The sequence below is a fragment of the Sodiomyces alkalinus genome, assembly GCF_003711515.1.
Source record: "Sodiomyces alkalinus F11 unplaced genomic scaffold SODALscaffold_5, whole genome shotgun sequence".
Lineage (NCBI taxonomy): Eukaryota > Fungi > Ascomycota > Sordariomycetes > Glomerellales > Plectosphaerellaceae > Sodiomyces > Sodiomyces alkalinus.
In genome coordinates this window covers 286,017-299,457 of record NW_021167083.1, presented here as the reverse complement: position 1 = coordinate 299,457, position 13,441 = coordinate 286,017, and the positions used below count along the sequence as shown (strand labels likewise).

Genomic DNA, 13,441 nt, shown 5'->3' with positions numbered 1-13,441 from the left:
GCTGCCGAAAGTGGAGGCATAGGACTCCAGACATAGCAGCATGCTTGCTATAAGTCAGAACTGACGGGATCCCGAGTTTTCCAGTGGGTATAGTCGTATATACTAGCATCTTAAGATAAATACCTTATATACCCCTGAAAAGGACGAATATAGTATAATTCAAACAGCAAAGATATACAGCCCGCGTTTCTTTCAATCCACCAGAAACTCCTCCAACTCGACCTTCCCCCTCTTAATGTCTGCCGCTAGGTCTCCTTGGTAATGCATAATGTCGTGAACGTAAGCCTGTCCGCGCACCTTCCACGTGCTCCCGTAATGTTTCGCCTTATCTTCAATATCAACGATTTGCCTCCACCTCTTCCAGTTCCTCCGGTGAAGCACAATCGGCACGTCGCAGCCCAGCAGGACCACGACTCGATCCCCTATCCCCAAGGTGTGTGTACCCAGTCCAAACCCCTTCCCGCCGCCCAGGACGAACATCCTCCGGCCCTCACACGCGTGGTCCCGCGCCCTGGCGTATCTCTCAGCCTGTTCGTGGGGCTCACTGTCAAGGTGCCGGCGGATTTTGTAGCCCTTGGAGGTAGCAGTACCGTCGTCAGTTTCAGCATACCACCAGTATTTCCAGTCCCAAACCCGCTGAGAGCAGTCCCTGGTGTTCCACGCTCTCCAATCCAGGGGCTCCTCGGTCCAGGCGCCGCCGGTGATCGTCAACGCGAATTTGCGCGCCATGTCGCCCTGCTCCTCTTCCCACGGTCCACCGACAAGCGACTCCCACTTCTCGAAGAGCTGCACATAGTTGGGCCGGCCCCATGAGGCTGAGAACACAGAATCACCCACCGCGACGACCTCTCCGTACGTGAAGCCCTGGACGGAAATGACAGAAGGGGCCTGGAGATCGGTTTGGATCCGTGCCGGGAGGCCGTCGGCGGCCGAGAACACGGTGCCCTGCAGGGGGTAGTACCCGCCATCGTCCAGCCCTCCCGACCAAAAGAGCTGCTGGTCCTCCAGGATGTCGTTGGGGTCTCGAAAGTGTTGCGACCAGTTGAAGCACCAACTGGCATCCATCAAGTTGGTGTCCCGCTGGGCCATCGCGAGCGGGAGGAGGGTCTTGTGGTGCGACATGGTCTCCTTCGAAATGGCCATCCACAGCGCTTTTGGTTTTTGGCGGTAGTCGATGGTGAATGTACCACCGGGAATCGAGGACGAGGGCGACTTTAACAGTCCGATGAACGCGTACAGCTTGTCGGGCTTCTCGCTGACGAGACGGTGGCGGAAGGCGTAGGCTAGACCAAAGAGGCCGCTGGGTGGATCTTCCGGCTTCTCTCGCAAGGCGAAGGTTTGATTCAGGTAGCTGTACAGGCCGTAGGTGACGTTCACATACTTTCGAGTCACGTCGTGAATGAGGACTTCGGCCAGGTCGAAGAAAGGGGTCGTATAAGGGCCGCAATATAGGATAGCGTCGCGCGCAAGGACGACCTCCTGGACCGTCCAAGCGCGGCTCCAGTACTGTCCGGATGTCACCTAGCTGGCTCTTGATGCCGGACAAAGGATGACTGGGGGACTCACAGGCCGTTGGATGATCTCGTCGAGGCATTCCACCCATGACCCCTCCTCCGGTTCATCTTCTTTCCAGATCTCTTCAATCTCCTCGGACGACGCATCAACAGCCTCCTTGGACGAACCATCAATGCACTTGTATAGTCTCTCTACCTGTTGGAAGGCGAGTTCTGTGACGGGTTTTGCGGGACCCACCCAAACTAGAACTCGCTCGGCAGCACGGTAGATGTGGCCCATCTTCTGGACTTGAGCGGCCCTTTCATCGGCATCCAGTTGATTGATACATATCGCATCGACCTGCGGTAAGTGACACCGTGTCAGTGGCAGCGATGATATATCATACTACCATTATGTCGATCCATACCCATATCGTCCGGACGCGATCTGGCAGGCAAAGCTGCTCCAGGGCGACACCCAAATCCTTGGTCACGCTAAAGGGTTCCCCGTGCAGCAAAATGCTTGAGCGATGTTTGTGGTTCCCCCAGCTGTAGCTGAGGGCTTCGTACTCGCACGTGTCCCACACCGCTGCTTCGAGCTTGCACACAACAGGACTTCTTCCGAAGCTGTTGGATGGGGCGATCCTGAGGACTCGGAAACTGTTCGTGTTCCCATCTAGGGGTTCGTACTCGAGGGTAGCCATGGCGAGAGTACAATACCCGCCAAGTTTAGGGCGTGGGTTGTAGGTTACCAAGGAGCTAGCGTAAAAGCCGGGTGGGTAGCGGTGGGTTTCTAGCAAAGGACTCCAATTTTAAGCGCGGTTTTATTTTGGACTACCTGTAAGGTACGTTAGTAGTGCTGTCGAACTTGATGGGCGGGTTACGTAACCCGTCCTGGAACGGCGTTACTATATCTAGCTTTCTACCCTCTTAATAAAGAAACAACAATCCTACAACGCGTATATCGTTGTTTTCAAACTCAAAAATATACCTACTTAAGACGGTCCCCACTTCCCCGCCACGTCTAAAATAAACTTCGGCCAACGTCGGCCTGGCATGAGCCTGCAATAGCTCGATGACTAAGGTAATTTCTTTCGTGGTACGCCAAAAGGGAATTCCAGCGCTTACCTTAGATTCAACGTGACAGGAGAGACCACGTTGTGGACCTGTGCCCATACGACACCCACCCTATCGTGTAGAGTCCACCGTACCTACTTTCTAACCATGTCGACAACGGAAGAGCTCAAGCGTCTGCTGGAGCAGGCCAAAGCGCAGGCGGAGAAGGCAGAGTCGCGAATTCAGCATGCCGAAGCGCGAATTCAGCATGCCGAAGCGCGGGCGCAGAAGGCAGAGTCGCTCACCCGCAACACAACGATCCAAGAATATCTACAAGCCTGCCATGAACACGTCTTGTCTAAGATTGTTCTTGATACCCGTGGCTACGTCACCTCTAAAGTTCCCACCACCGATCCCACCGGCAAGCACTGTCCGGATCTCCTTACGCCTTGGAAGGAGTTCCGCGACACGCAAGCCGATATCATCGAGAAGCTGCGTCTTATCCTCCCCTCCGACGAGCGACTGTTCGAAAACATCGCCTCTCTGAAGACCATCGGCGAGAGAATCAATAAGCGACATGTAAGAAACGAGCCTTCACTCGTCTTCATCGAGAACAATTGCGTCGAGGACCCTGTCCGCATCATCTTGGACCAACTCAAACGCTTCCAGCCAGGACAGCATGGTCTTTCTGTATATGACGGGGTTATCTTCGAGACGACTGCCAACAATCTCCGCGACGAGACGGATGGCAGAGACACGACGAAACGCGACGAGAAGCTCCGCACAGATCAGATCTGTGTGCTTCGAAATACGGACGGCCAAAGTGAGATTGCCTACGTCATTGAATACAAGGCGCCTCACAAGCTCCACACGTCACACCTTGACCTGGGTCTGCGTCCGATGAGCATTTTCGACCAAGTCGTCAACAAGCCTACCGTACCTACAGACGCGATGCCCGAGAATGACAGAATGCAGCACTATGCAGAGCTTCTCTCGACCGCGGCGGTGACGCAGACATACCATTATATGTTGGAGGCCGGACTAGAATACGGCTACTTGGCGAATGGCGACTCGTTCGTGTTTCTCAAGATTGACTGGGACAACCCAAAGGAGTTGTTTTATCATCTGGCCTATCCTGCATATGAGGTCGAAGCCAATCACGATCTCGTCTGGAGCAACGCTGTCTGCCAGGTACTTGCATTTACTCTTCTCGCCCTCCAGACAACCCAGCACGACAACGATGAGCGGAATGCGGCGACAACAACCAGTAAGAAGTGGAGGGTTGATTTCGAGGCCATGGTTGACCGGATTATAAGGATGGAGGAGGAAGAAGAGGCCAAGGCCCACGGGCCGAGTACGCCAACTAATAAGAGACACCGGCGTGTGCCAAGCAGCCCTGACTGGAAACCGGGGCGGGGGAAGAAGGCTCGAACCAACCCAGATGCCGACACCTGCCAAGGTCCAGGCCCCGTTCTTCGATCCCACAGCAGACGCGAGGGCGGCGGCGAGGGAGGTTCCAGCGGCGGCGGCTCAAGTCAAGGCGGCGCCGGCGGTGCCTCCACGTCGTCACGGCCAGCGCCTGTCTCGGGAAGCGGCGGCTCATCGTCTACAACAACCCCGAAAACGGGCAGCGGTGGTCGTACTCGATCCGAGCAACAACCCCGGGCGTACTGTACCCCATCCTGCCTCCTTTCCTTAGTGAATGGCGGGCCGTTGGATGACAAGTGTCCGAACGTATCGTTCCACAAGAAGGGCGGAACGCAGGGACACCACCCCGTCTCACACGCGAGGTGGACGGAGCTCCTTCGCCAGCAGCTCTCCAAAACCTTGGTGAAGGGTGTTGTGGCTCTCAACCAGCAAGGTGGATGCGGGGTCTTGTTTCAACTCACTCTACTGGAGTATGGCTACACCTTCGTGGCCAAGGGCGTCACCGGGCGTCGTGTGCCTGACCTGCAGAAGGAAGAAACCGTCTACCGCAAGCTGCAGCCTCTGCAAGGCCGCTACATCCCCGTGTGCCTGGGCTCCGTTAACCTCCGACTGCTGCAACAGACGCTGTTCTACGACATCGACGTGCGCCTCATTTACTTCCTCCTTTTGTCCTACGGAGGCGCAAAGCTCGCAAAGCCTGTCGACGACCCCAAGGCGCAGGCGCGCATCGTCAACACCGTCACCGCTGCGGTTCGCGAAATGCACAGCCTAGGCGTGGCCCATGGAGACATCCGATTGCCGAACGTGCTGCAAGGTCCCGGTGAGCAGGTGACCATTGTCGATTTTGACCAAGCTTTGCTTTTCCCCACAGGCCGCGGTGCCATGAGTGCGATCTCGCATAATAAGCGGAGGCGGCTGATGGAGACCGATGAGACCCCGCTTTCCAAGTCGGCCGAGGTTTGGTTATATAATGTCAAGACTGAGGACATGTCGAATGCGGAGTGCCTCTTTACGTTCGATGCGGCTGCTGGGAGGAGAATTTGACCACCGGCTAGACAAAGCTACTGCAGTCGGCGCCGGAAACAGGGATCCATCCATACAATCCACACAGCTGATCCTACAGCAGCTAGAAGATCGCCGACCTTGAACACCTGCCCCGGCCTCGCCTCCTTTACGTGGCAGTGACAGGTGTCCGAACCCGACAACGCCAGTGACCCTTGGTCAGATGCATCGTTCTGCCCGTACAATTACACGCATTGTAAATGACGAGGCGGAATTGGATCTTGCCCCGCAGCGTAAAGTGACAAGCTTCATGAAAGGCTCGTTGTCACTTGCGTCGGAGCTGACCCAAGTAAAGACGGGCCTCGCGTAAACTAAATACGCAGAACTTGTTGTATACTAACGCAGGGCTAATAGGAACCTTCAGCTATAGAATGCAGGCGTCGTGATAGTATAGGAGGCGCGCGCAGGATGGCTAGACAGCGCGTTGACGACGAGGTGCTATGGCGGAACGTGTAGTGGAGGCCGCCCGTTTATAGAAGTAGGGCGGCGTTCAAAACGTGATTTGCAGTAGCTGCAAAACAGGCCGGGCCTTAGAGGGGGGTGGGCGATTAGGTAAGCTATATACTATGTTTGTAAGTATTCCTTGGGTTGTGTTGTCGCGATAGTTCTGAATAGCTTCACATTAAGGAAGAAGTGGCTAAAATATTGTGTAGGATCTGCGTGATGAGCCTGATCACTGTATAGTGGGGTTGTGTGCTCGAATCTGAGATGTAATACCTAGGCCTCGCCGGGCGTCTGATTCTGCAGCTGGCTCGCAAGGTTGCTCGAGAGACGATGTCACTTGACCACCCAGAAAGGCGTGATTACGTACGTACTGCCTCACGCCGAGGCCGAGGCCGACGATTACCGGTCTCTCCGAGCCCCTCCAAGCGACGAAACACGAAACACGGCCTAGGTTGGACCTGCACTTAGGGGAAGAGCGGCTCGGAGCACCTGCACTTTGGGGTCATCATCTCAGAGCCGCTCGGATCCGCTACTGGCCTGGGCGGGGCGCTGGGACGATGCGGCTTATCGGGCTTATCGGGGCTCGGCAGTCCTCTAAGTGCAGGTGGTACCGGGAGGAGGGAGAAGGGGGGTCCACATGCCCCTCCATCGCATTCAGTCGTTCAGAATGTTGGTGTCTTTTTCTTTTTCTTTTTTTTTTCCTGGCCTAGTAATTGGGAGATAGCTTGGTAGCTCCGGAGGGAAAGGCGCGAGGGGATTGGAAAAGAAGATAAAACGGAGTCAGAAACAAGGAAGGGAAGAATGAAGAACGAGGCCTGCTACTGAAACCACCGAAAAGCCGAAGCCAGCCTTTAAACCAAGTCTTTTATCATTTGGCCTTTTTCATCTTCTCTTTTCATCCTTTCATCTTCTTTTCCTGTACTAACCACCTACTGTCCTCTTCTCCCTTTTCTCTTCGTCCTCTTTTTTTTATTCGTTCATCCTACTATTCTGGGCCAGCGATTCCTCATCCTTTCCTCAACGTCCCCTTTCTAAGACCAGAATCTCCGCCACTACCCACCTCTACCCGCCCAAGATCCTGTTTCCTACACAAATCATGTCCAACATGTGCACCTCCATGATCAAGTCCAAGTTCCTCAGCAACCCGGAGGACATTGGCATCGTTGCTGTCGGCTTCTCGGGCGGCCAGGTACGTCGTCAACTTCTACCCATTGCGACATCGACATCGAAACAATATCGCCAAACCCACACCTAATCCGACCAAAGCTAACGTACGTACCTCCACCAGTGCAAACCGGGCGTAGATGCGGCCCCCAAAGCCCTCATCGAGTCGGGTCTCCTCACCCAGCTCCGCGAAGAGCTCGGCTACAAACTGCACGGCGACGACGAGGTACACCTCTACAGCGACCTAGCCCCGGCCGAGGACCCTCCGCACCGCAACATGAAGAACCCGCGCGCCGTGTCGGCCGTGACCGAGCGCATCGCCCAGCAAGTGCACCACCACGCCTCGCAGGGCCGCATGGTGCTCACGCTGGGCGGCGACCACAGCATCGCCATCGGCACGCTGGCCGGTTCGGCCAAGGCCACGCGGGAGCGGCTGGGCCGCGAGATGGCCGTTATCTGGGTCGATGCCCACGCCGACATCAACACGCCCGAGACGAGCGACAGCGGCAACATCCACGGCATGCCGGTGGCCTTCGCCACGGGGCTGGCGCGAGAGGAGAACCCGGACGGGCCTTTCGGCTGGCTACACAAGGACCACCTGGTGAGCACGTCGAAGTTGGTGTACATCGCGCTGCGCGACGTCGACGCGCCCGAGAAGCGCATCCTGCGCGAGAACGGCATCCGCGCCTTCAGCATGCACGACATTGACAGGCACGGCATCGGCCGCGTCATGGAGATGGCGCTCGCGCATATCGGGAACGATACACCCATCCACCTCAGTTTTGATGTCGATGCCCTTGACCCCCTGTGGGCGCCCTCGACGGGGACGCCGGTCCGCGGCGGCTTGACGCTGCGCGAGGGCGACTACATTTGCGAGTGCGTGCATGAGACGGGGAGCTTGGTGGCTGTCGACTTGGTTGAGGTTAACCCGACCCTGGCGGACGAGAGGGATGTCGGCGCCCATGAGACGGTGCGCGCCGGGTGCTCCATAGTGCGGTGTGCGCTGGGCGAGTCGCTGCTGTAGAGGGGCGCAATGAGGTTGTGGTCGACAAATGTAGAGAAGAGTGACAGGCTCACGCACTGCTGGGCTGGAATAAGACGCAGGGTATGATTTTGATTGTTCCTTATTATTTCCATTTCCGCCAGAGAATAGATACTTTTTTCTTCTTTTTTCCCCCTAACTGCCTGGAATTGGAACATTTCAGATGGGTTGGCGGTCAAGCGCAGAGATTGGATCGCTGTGAGACTTAAAAACATGAATTGACAGCACAGCACGAGCACGGTATACAGCAGAGGAACAGGGGGTGGAGCAATCCCCCGAGCTCTTCTCTCTGCCGAGACCCTCCTCAGGCACCCACCATCGGACCATACCCAATATGCGTTGGCGTGCCCAGACTTCATCGACCGCCCCAACCATCTGCTTTTTCGCTGTTTTCCTTGTGCCTCGCCTCGCCTCGCCTCGCCTCGCATCGCATCGCCGTTTTTGGGGTTCCCTAGGCTCTCTTTATATGACCACAAATCGACTGGGTACCTTATCTGTCTACCTTACCTAGACGACTCCTCTCACCTCAACTTACCTCCGAGAATCGCTCCCGTCTTCGTCTACCTTTCCCCTCCCCCCCACGCAAATACCTACAACAATCACTACGAATACTGATGCTGCAATCGCGTTTGAGTCATTTCGCGCCGCCCCGCGTCTCCCGTCCGTAAACCTCTCCCCCCGTCGATTTCGGTCGATTTCGACGATCCACCCATTCCATTCCCCTGGAACGCACGGCTCCATCCCAGGCCCCCGTCCTCCTCCCCGACGACAAAAACGAACCACATCACGACCCTCACCACCAGACCGCCGCGCCCCCTTGACCGACTTTGTCTACAACGTATCCCTTCACCTGCAAAACAACTCGACCCTTCCGCCGCCGTCCCGGCCATCATGAACTGACAACACAACCCGACACCGATCCCCGTCGCAGTCCCACCACACGGACGCTTCCGCTCAGCCGCCCCGCCGATTGGACTTTGGAAGCTTTCCAGAGCGGGTCGCAGCGCAGCGCGCAGGGTGCATTGCATCGCCTACTGCACACTGAACACCTAGCTATTCGTGCGTTCGTACGTTCGTTCGTACGTACCTACGTTGTACCTCCCTCGTCCGCTGCAGTAGGGACGTGGCCGGCCGACGAGACCCGAGCCAAGAGGAGACACGACCAATCTGTTGTTGTGTCTTGGTGGTTTTTGTGCTCCGCCTTGCATTGGGTCCCAACGAAGAAAGATCCACGACAGCCTCACTCGATTTGATGTCCTTCTTCCCCGCTGTGTGTCGCCCACCAGAAATCCAGAAATCTACATACTTTTTTCAATCCATCCGTATTTGAGAACTACGCTCGCTTCTTTTCCCTCCTTCTTTTTTGGCTGTTCTCCCTCTCTCTGTCTCTCTCTCTCTTTATTTTCATCCCCTGCATTGGGTTTCGAAGCCTCTCGACTGCGAGCCCGCTCGGGTGGCCTTCGACCTGGGGCCCCCATCGACATTAAACGTCGACATTGACGACACGACGCGACGCAACGCAACGGCTTGCTACGATCGAATAGCAGAATCGACGACTTTGGTTACCGAGAAGAACAAGGGAAAAAACAGAAGAAGAAAAAAGTCCCCCAGGGACTTAACGGTCCTCGCCTCGCCCTTTTGGAGTCTTGTGCTCCCCGTTCCTCTACCACCGCCGCCACCACCGCCACCACCGCCCTTCGCTACCTCATATCCACAACCTCATCATGGCATCCACAGTAGCGGAATCCGTTCTCTACGAGCGGAGGCCCGTAAAGACACACCGCTACCAATGGCCGGGCGTCCAGCTCAACATTTGGATCCTCATCATGCTAGTCGCGTCCTGCTTCTTGATCGGGTCCTTTGCCATATTCATCCAGGTCCAGGAGCAGCTCCTCCTTCCGATACCATGGTTCGTCTGCCCTTTCGCTCTTGCGTAAAGAAAGAAAAAGAAAAAAGAAAGAAGAAAAAAAGAAGAAGAAAAATCCTACTAACGCCATCGCAGGTACTTCCCCTACCTCGTCACCGTCGCCTCCCTCACGCTCGCCTACATCCTCCTCCTCCTCTACCTCATCTTCAACCGCCGCCTCCTCCCCGCCATCGTCATGATCGGCGCCTTCGTCCTCTTCGTCCTCTGGATGGTCGGCCTCGTCGTCATCGCCGTGCAGCTCTTTGGGCCCACGGGCTCCGTGCAGGGGAGCTGCGACGTGGCCGTCTTCAGCTTCAACCCCACGGGGCCGAGCTTGCATACCTTGGCTTGGTTGCAGCAGCGGGCTGTCTGTGAGTAGAGAGCACACGATACATGATTGTTGTTTGCTTGTTGTTGGGGGGGTACTTTTGCTGACACGAACGTTCTGGCAGGCCAAACGTGGCAAGCCGCCTTTGCGTTCAGCATCGTGGGGGCGTTGTTCCTGGTCTGGATTATGGTTATGGCCTACCAGGTCTTTGTCACCGCGTAGTCTGGTCCGGTTCGGGAGATACTCGACACGAACAACTGCCCCCTTGAGGCTGTGGTCTTGAAGATGCATTTCCTTCTTGGGTATTTTATGCTTTTACCATTCATGATCGACGAGCGAACGGGTTTGCCATTTTGAACCTTTCTTCATCTTTAATTTGGATTGGATATTTCTGCGTCTCTCTCTCTCTCTCTTTTTTTTTCCTCCCCTTCTCATTTCCCCAGTTCTTGTATCGGCGAAGCGGCGGAAAAGTCCTTCTGCCGACATGGCGTTTGGAGTGTGATATACCAGGTTTCTCATTTCCCACAGGAGCGGTTTTAGGTCAGACAGATCGAATTTGTGTACAACACGATCACGGTGGGAATGGCAGTGATGATGAATAGGTAAGGAATTGGCCCTCAGCTATGTTCCCGGCATGGGGCTCAACTTGACAAGAGGTCGAGCCATCTGGAATTTCAACAGATGTTTAACTCGGAGATACCAAACTGAATACCCGATTCCGATTTCAATCTTACTGCATCTTACGTGCGTTTGCGTATCCCCTCTAACAGAGTACCTACGACCGTTTTCTCCTCTCCCCAGTCGCCCTCCGGAGAGAAGCATTTTCACTTCCGGGTTGAGCGGTGATGACAAGGACCCGAATGAGGACGACGCCATCCAGGCACGAGGCGACGAACAAGATAAAGATCGATACGATAGGTCGACTCCACTCCTGTCTGCACCAGGTCGGGAGCGAATACCCAGTAGCGAAGCTCCCGGCGAGCTCCCTGACTATCATTTCGACCGTGCAGTGCATCCCCTCCCTCGAACTTTCGTTCTCCTTTCCTCTCTTCTCCTGCGACGGGGGGGTTTTTTTTTTCATGCCCGATCTGCCAATTGATCTAGACCGTCCCCTCGACGATCAGCGCTAGTTCTGCCGGGACTAGATTCGAACGATTCCCCCAAGTTGGTCGGCTTGGTTGCAGTCCGGCTTGCCGGTCTTCCCTTTTAGGTTGCTTAGCTGCGCTTGTGGGATACATCGAGATGAGGCCCTGATTCGTGCAATGTGGGGGACCGGGGAGCTTACGTTGTAGCTGGAGAGCTTGGGGAGTCTTACGCGTAGATGGGGGCATCCTTTTTGCTCCATACCTTACGTCAACTTCACATGGGTATCTCTCTGTGTCCTTTTGCGGGGTTTCAGTAATAACACCAGGAGACGTCACCACGGAGTATATCTGCCTCTATGTACCCGTCCGTTTCCACTTGCTTCCCTCACACTGAACGCGTTCGAATCGTTACTGTACGTACTCTCCACTTGAATCCATGTCCTGCGCCAGTGGTCTTCTGCACGTATTGGTAACGGAGTAGTGGGCAGTTCGTACTGGCTGTCTGTGCAGATATCTTAAGGTATACAGCCGTGTACGGAGAAGGAAGATGAGGTACTTTGTTTCACTTTTCACTGACACCCACACGCACGGTTTCGGAGGACTGGGGAACCAGCAGTTCATGACGACACACCGAGGGAAAGGCGATGATCTGCGTCGAAAGGGGACTGGAAGACGCATATAAGACTTCTCCCTACCCCTCTCTTAACCTCCGGTCTCTACACATATATACGGGACGCAGAAAGCAGCCCACTTTCAATTTACTCTACATAACATTCTACGCACTTTATCCTGACCAATTGAATTGTCATCATCAACCGACAATGGACACTATCAAGAACACCATGAAGGGGGGTTCCGACTCCAGCAAGCAGCAGCAGTCGTCGTCCCAGAGCGCACAGAGCGGCCAGAAGGAAGACTATGGCGATAAGGGTATGTTGCCGCGACCCTTGTCCCCTCCGCTTTTGCTTGTGGGGAAATATATTCTCCGTTAACCAAGCATCCGTTTCGCAGCCTTCAGCGCCGCCTCTCAGAAGACGGGCCAGAACATCGACCGCGATACGCAGGAGAAGATGACGGATACGGGCCGTGACATGTTCGAGAAGGGCACCGGGTAAGCTTTTGCTTTTTTTTTTTTGTTTCTTTTTCTCTCTCGTTTCTCATCCTCACGCGACCCGGGGAGGTTGTTACCCGGCTGGCTACAAGGCGAGGTATTCAAAGGCGAGGACGCAACGGAGTTGGGCTAATGTTTTCGGGCGGTAGTAAAAATGTGCCGGAGAAATTCTCGAACTGAAGAGGACCGGGCCGAGCAGGAGATTAGGATGATGAGGAGGCAGTCGATCACGTCGGCTGGTTCGTGGGGTGTGCGATGACTTCGGTGGTGTTGTTATGGTCTAATGGGTGCCTTTGTTAAAACCACGTAACCAACCAAGTAACCATTCTTGGGAGTAAAGGAATCTGCAAGACAAGTTCTTGGTCAGTCTGTCATCTCTGTGATGTGGTTGGCGTGATGTAGACATCGACAGGACATAGCCCGGGCAGAAAGAGGACGATGAACTTAGTCGAGAGGAACGAAAAAGCAGTCGATTGAACTGATCGGACTGTTGTGTTAAAAAGTTAAGCCGTCCTTAGCATTGTAGTCAAGCATCTACTGGATGTCGCTGGGTTGTCATGGTGTTGAAGGTTACCTTATCGAAAGGCACATGTCCACGACGACGTTTGCGGCTCGACGGATGCGCATCCAGTCTAATTATTACATAAGCCCGCTCAGCTTCCGTACTCGTACCATGTTGGGCCAAACAAGAGGAGGAATAACTGGAAGAAGCACGGACCACGAGTCGCTGTCATGGCAACCTAGAAAAGAGGTAGGGGATTGGGGGGGACGTAATAGTGAGCAATAGTGAGGAGGGGGGCACTGTTTAGTGACTCAATGTTCGCCCGAGAGCCCCTTAGGTCCCCTGAGGTCCGGGCGTCCATCCGATGTGTTATAGCGTGTTATGGCGTACTACAGTACCTTAATGTACGGTACGAAAGCAGGTGCGACGGAGGGTCAAGGTAAGGACAGGACGGAAAGAACCGCCCACCCCACACACAGCCAACACCACCGAGGACCGAGCGCATGAAGCAGGAGCTGGAAGAAGGAAGGAGAACTCGGCAACTGAAGTCGCGAAACCCTCCAACCCTCAATAACCTTGATTTTGGCAACTAACTCTCTCGACGCTCGCTTTTTGTCTTCCCTTCTTTCCTGTCCCAACAAGAGGACACCGCAACTGGCGCCAATCTGGGTTGGGCTTAGGAATCAGAACAAGCCAAACGAGTCAGTCACCCGGAAAAATCGATACCCAAGCCCAACTTTTCTGCTGCTGCCTTTAGCACCACCGTCTTGACAACAACAGCAACAACAACAAGACAAAGGCAACGACAACGACAGCACAA

The 13,441-nt window shown here is 55.0% G+C and overlaps 4 protein-coding genes across 4 annotated transcripts; 3 read left to right on the top strand and 1 right to left on the bottom strand.

The window, feature by feature from the left end:
* Positions 1–76: 76 nt before the first annotated feature.
* On the bottom strand, positions 77–2,277 carry SODALDRAFT_333002 (HET-domain-containing protein). The gene is made up of 3 exons (XM_028611857.1): positions 1,922–2,277; positions 1,567–1,854; positions 77–1,506 (listed from the first exon to the last, which is right to left on the bottom strand). The coding sequence occupies exons 1-3, from the start codon at positions 2,195–2,197 to the stop codon at positions 193–195; spliced, it is 1,878 nt and encodes a 625-aa protein (XP_028466235.1). The 5' UTR covers positions 2,198–2,277; the 3' UTR covers positions 77–192.
* A 172-nt stretch (positions 2,278–2,449) lies between these two features.
* On the top strand, positions 2,450–5,509 carry SODALDRAFT_333001 (hypothetical protein). The gene is made up of 2 exons (XM_028611856.1): positions 2,450–2,577; positions 2,641–5,509. Exon 2 carries the CDS (start codon positions 2,718–2,720, stop codon positions 5,019–5,021), a length of 2,304 nt encoding a protein of 767 aa, XP_028466234.1. The 5' UTR covers positions 2,450–2,577; positions 2,641–2,717; the 3' UTR covers positions 5,022–5,509.
* Positions 5,510–6,588: 1,079 nt separating this feature from the next.
* On the top strand, positions 6,589–10,145 carry SODALDRAFT_277394 (arginase-domain-containing protein; the record flags this gene model as incomplete). The annotated part of the gene is made up of 6 exons (XM_028608060.1): positions 6,589–6,672; positions 6,772–7,643; positions 8,436–8,518; positions 9,334–9,598; positions 9,692–9,966; positions 10,048–10,145. 6 exons carry the CDS (start codon positions 6,589–6,591, stop codon positions 10,143–10,145), a joined length of 1,677 nt encoding a protein of 558 aa, XP_028466233.1.
* Positions 10,146–11,626: 1,481 nt separating this feature from the next.
* SODALDRAFT_332995 (hypothetical protein) lies at positions 11,627–12,636 on the top strand. Its single transcript, XM_028611855.1, has 3 exons — positions 11,627–11,938; positions 12,020–12,119; positions 12,269–12,636. Exons 1-3 carry the CDS (start codon positions 11,830–11,832, stop codon positions 12,297–12,299), a joined length of 240 nt encoding a protein of 79 aa, XP_028466232.1. The 5' UTR covers positions 11,627–11,829; the 3' UTR covers positions 12,300–12,636.
* Positions 12,637–13,441: the final 805 nt, after the last annotated feature.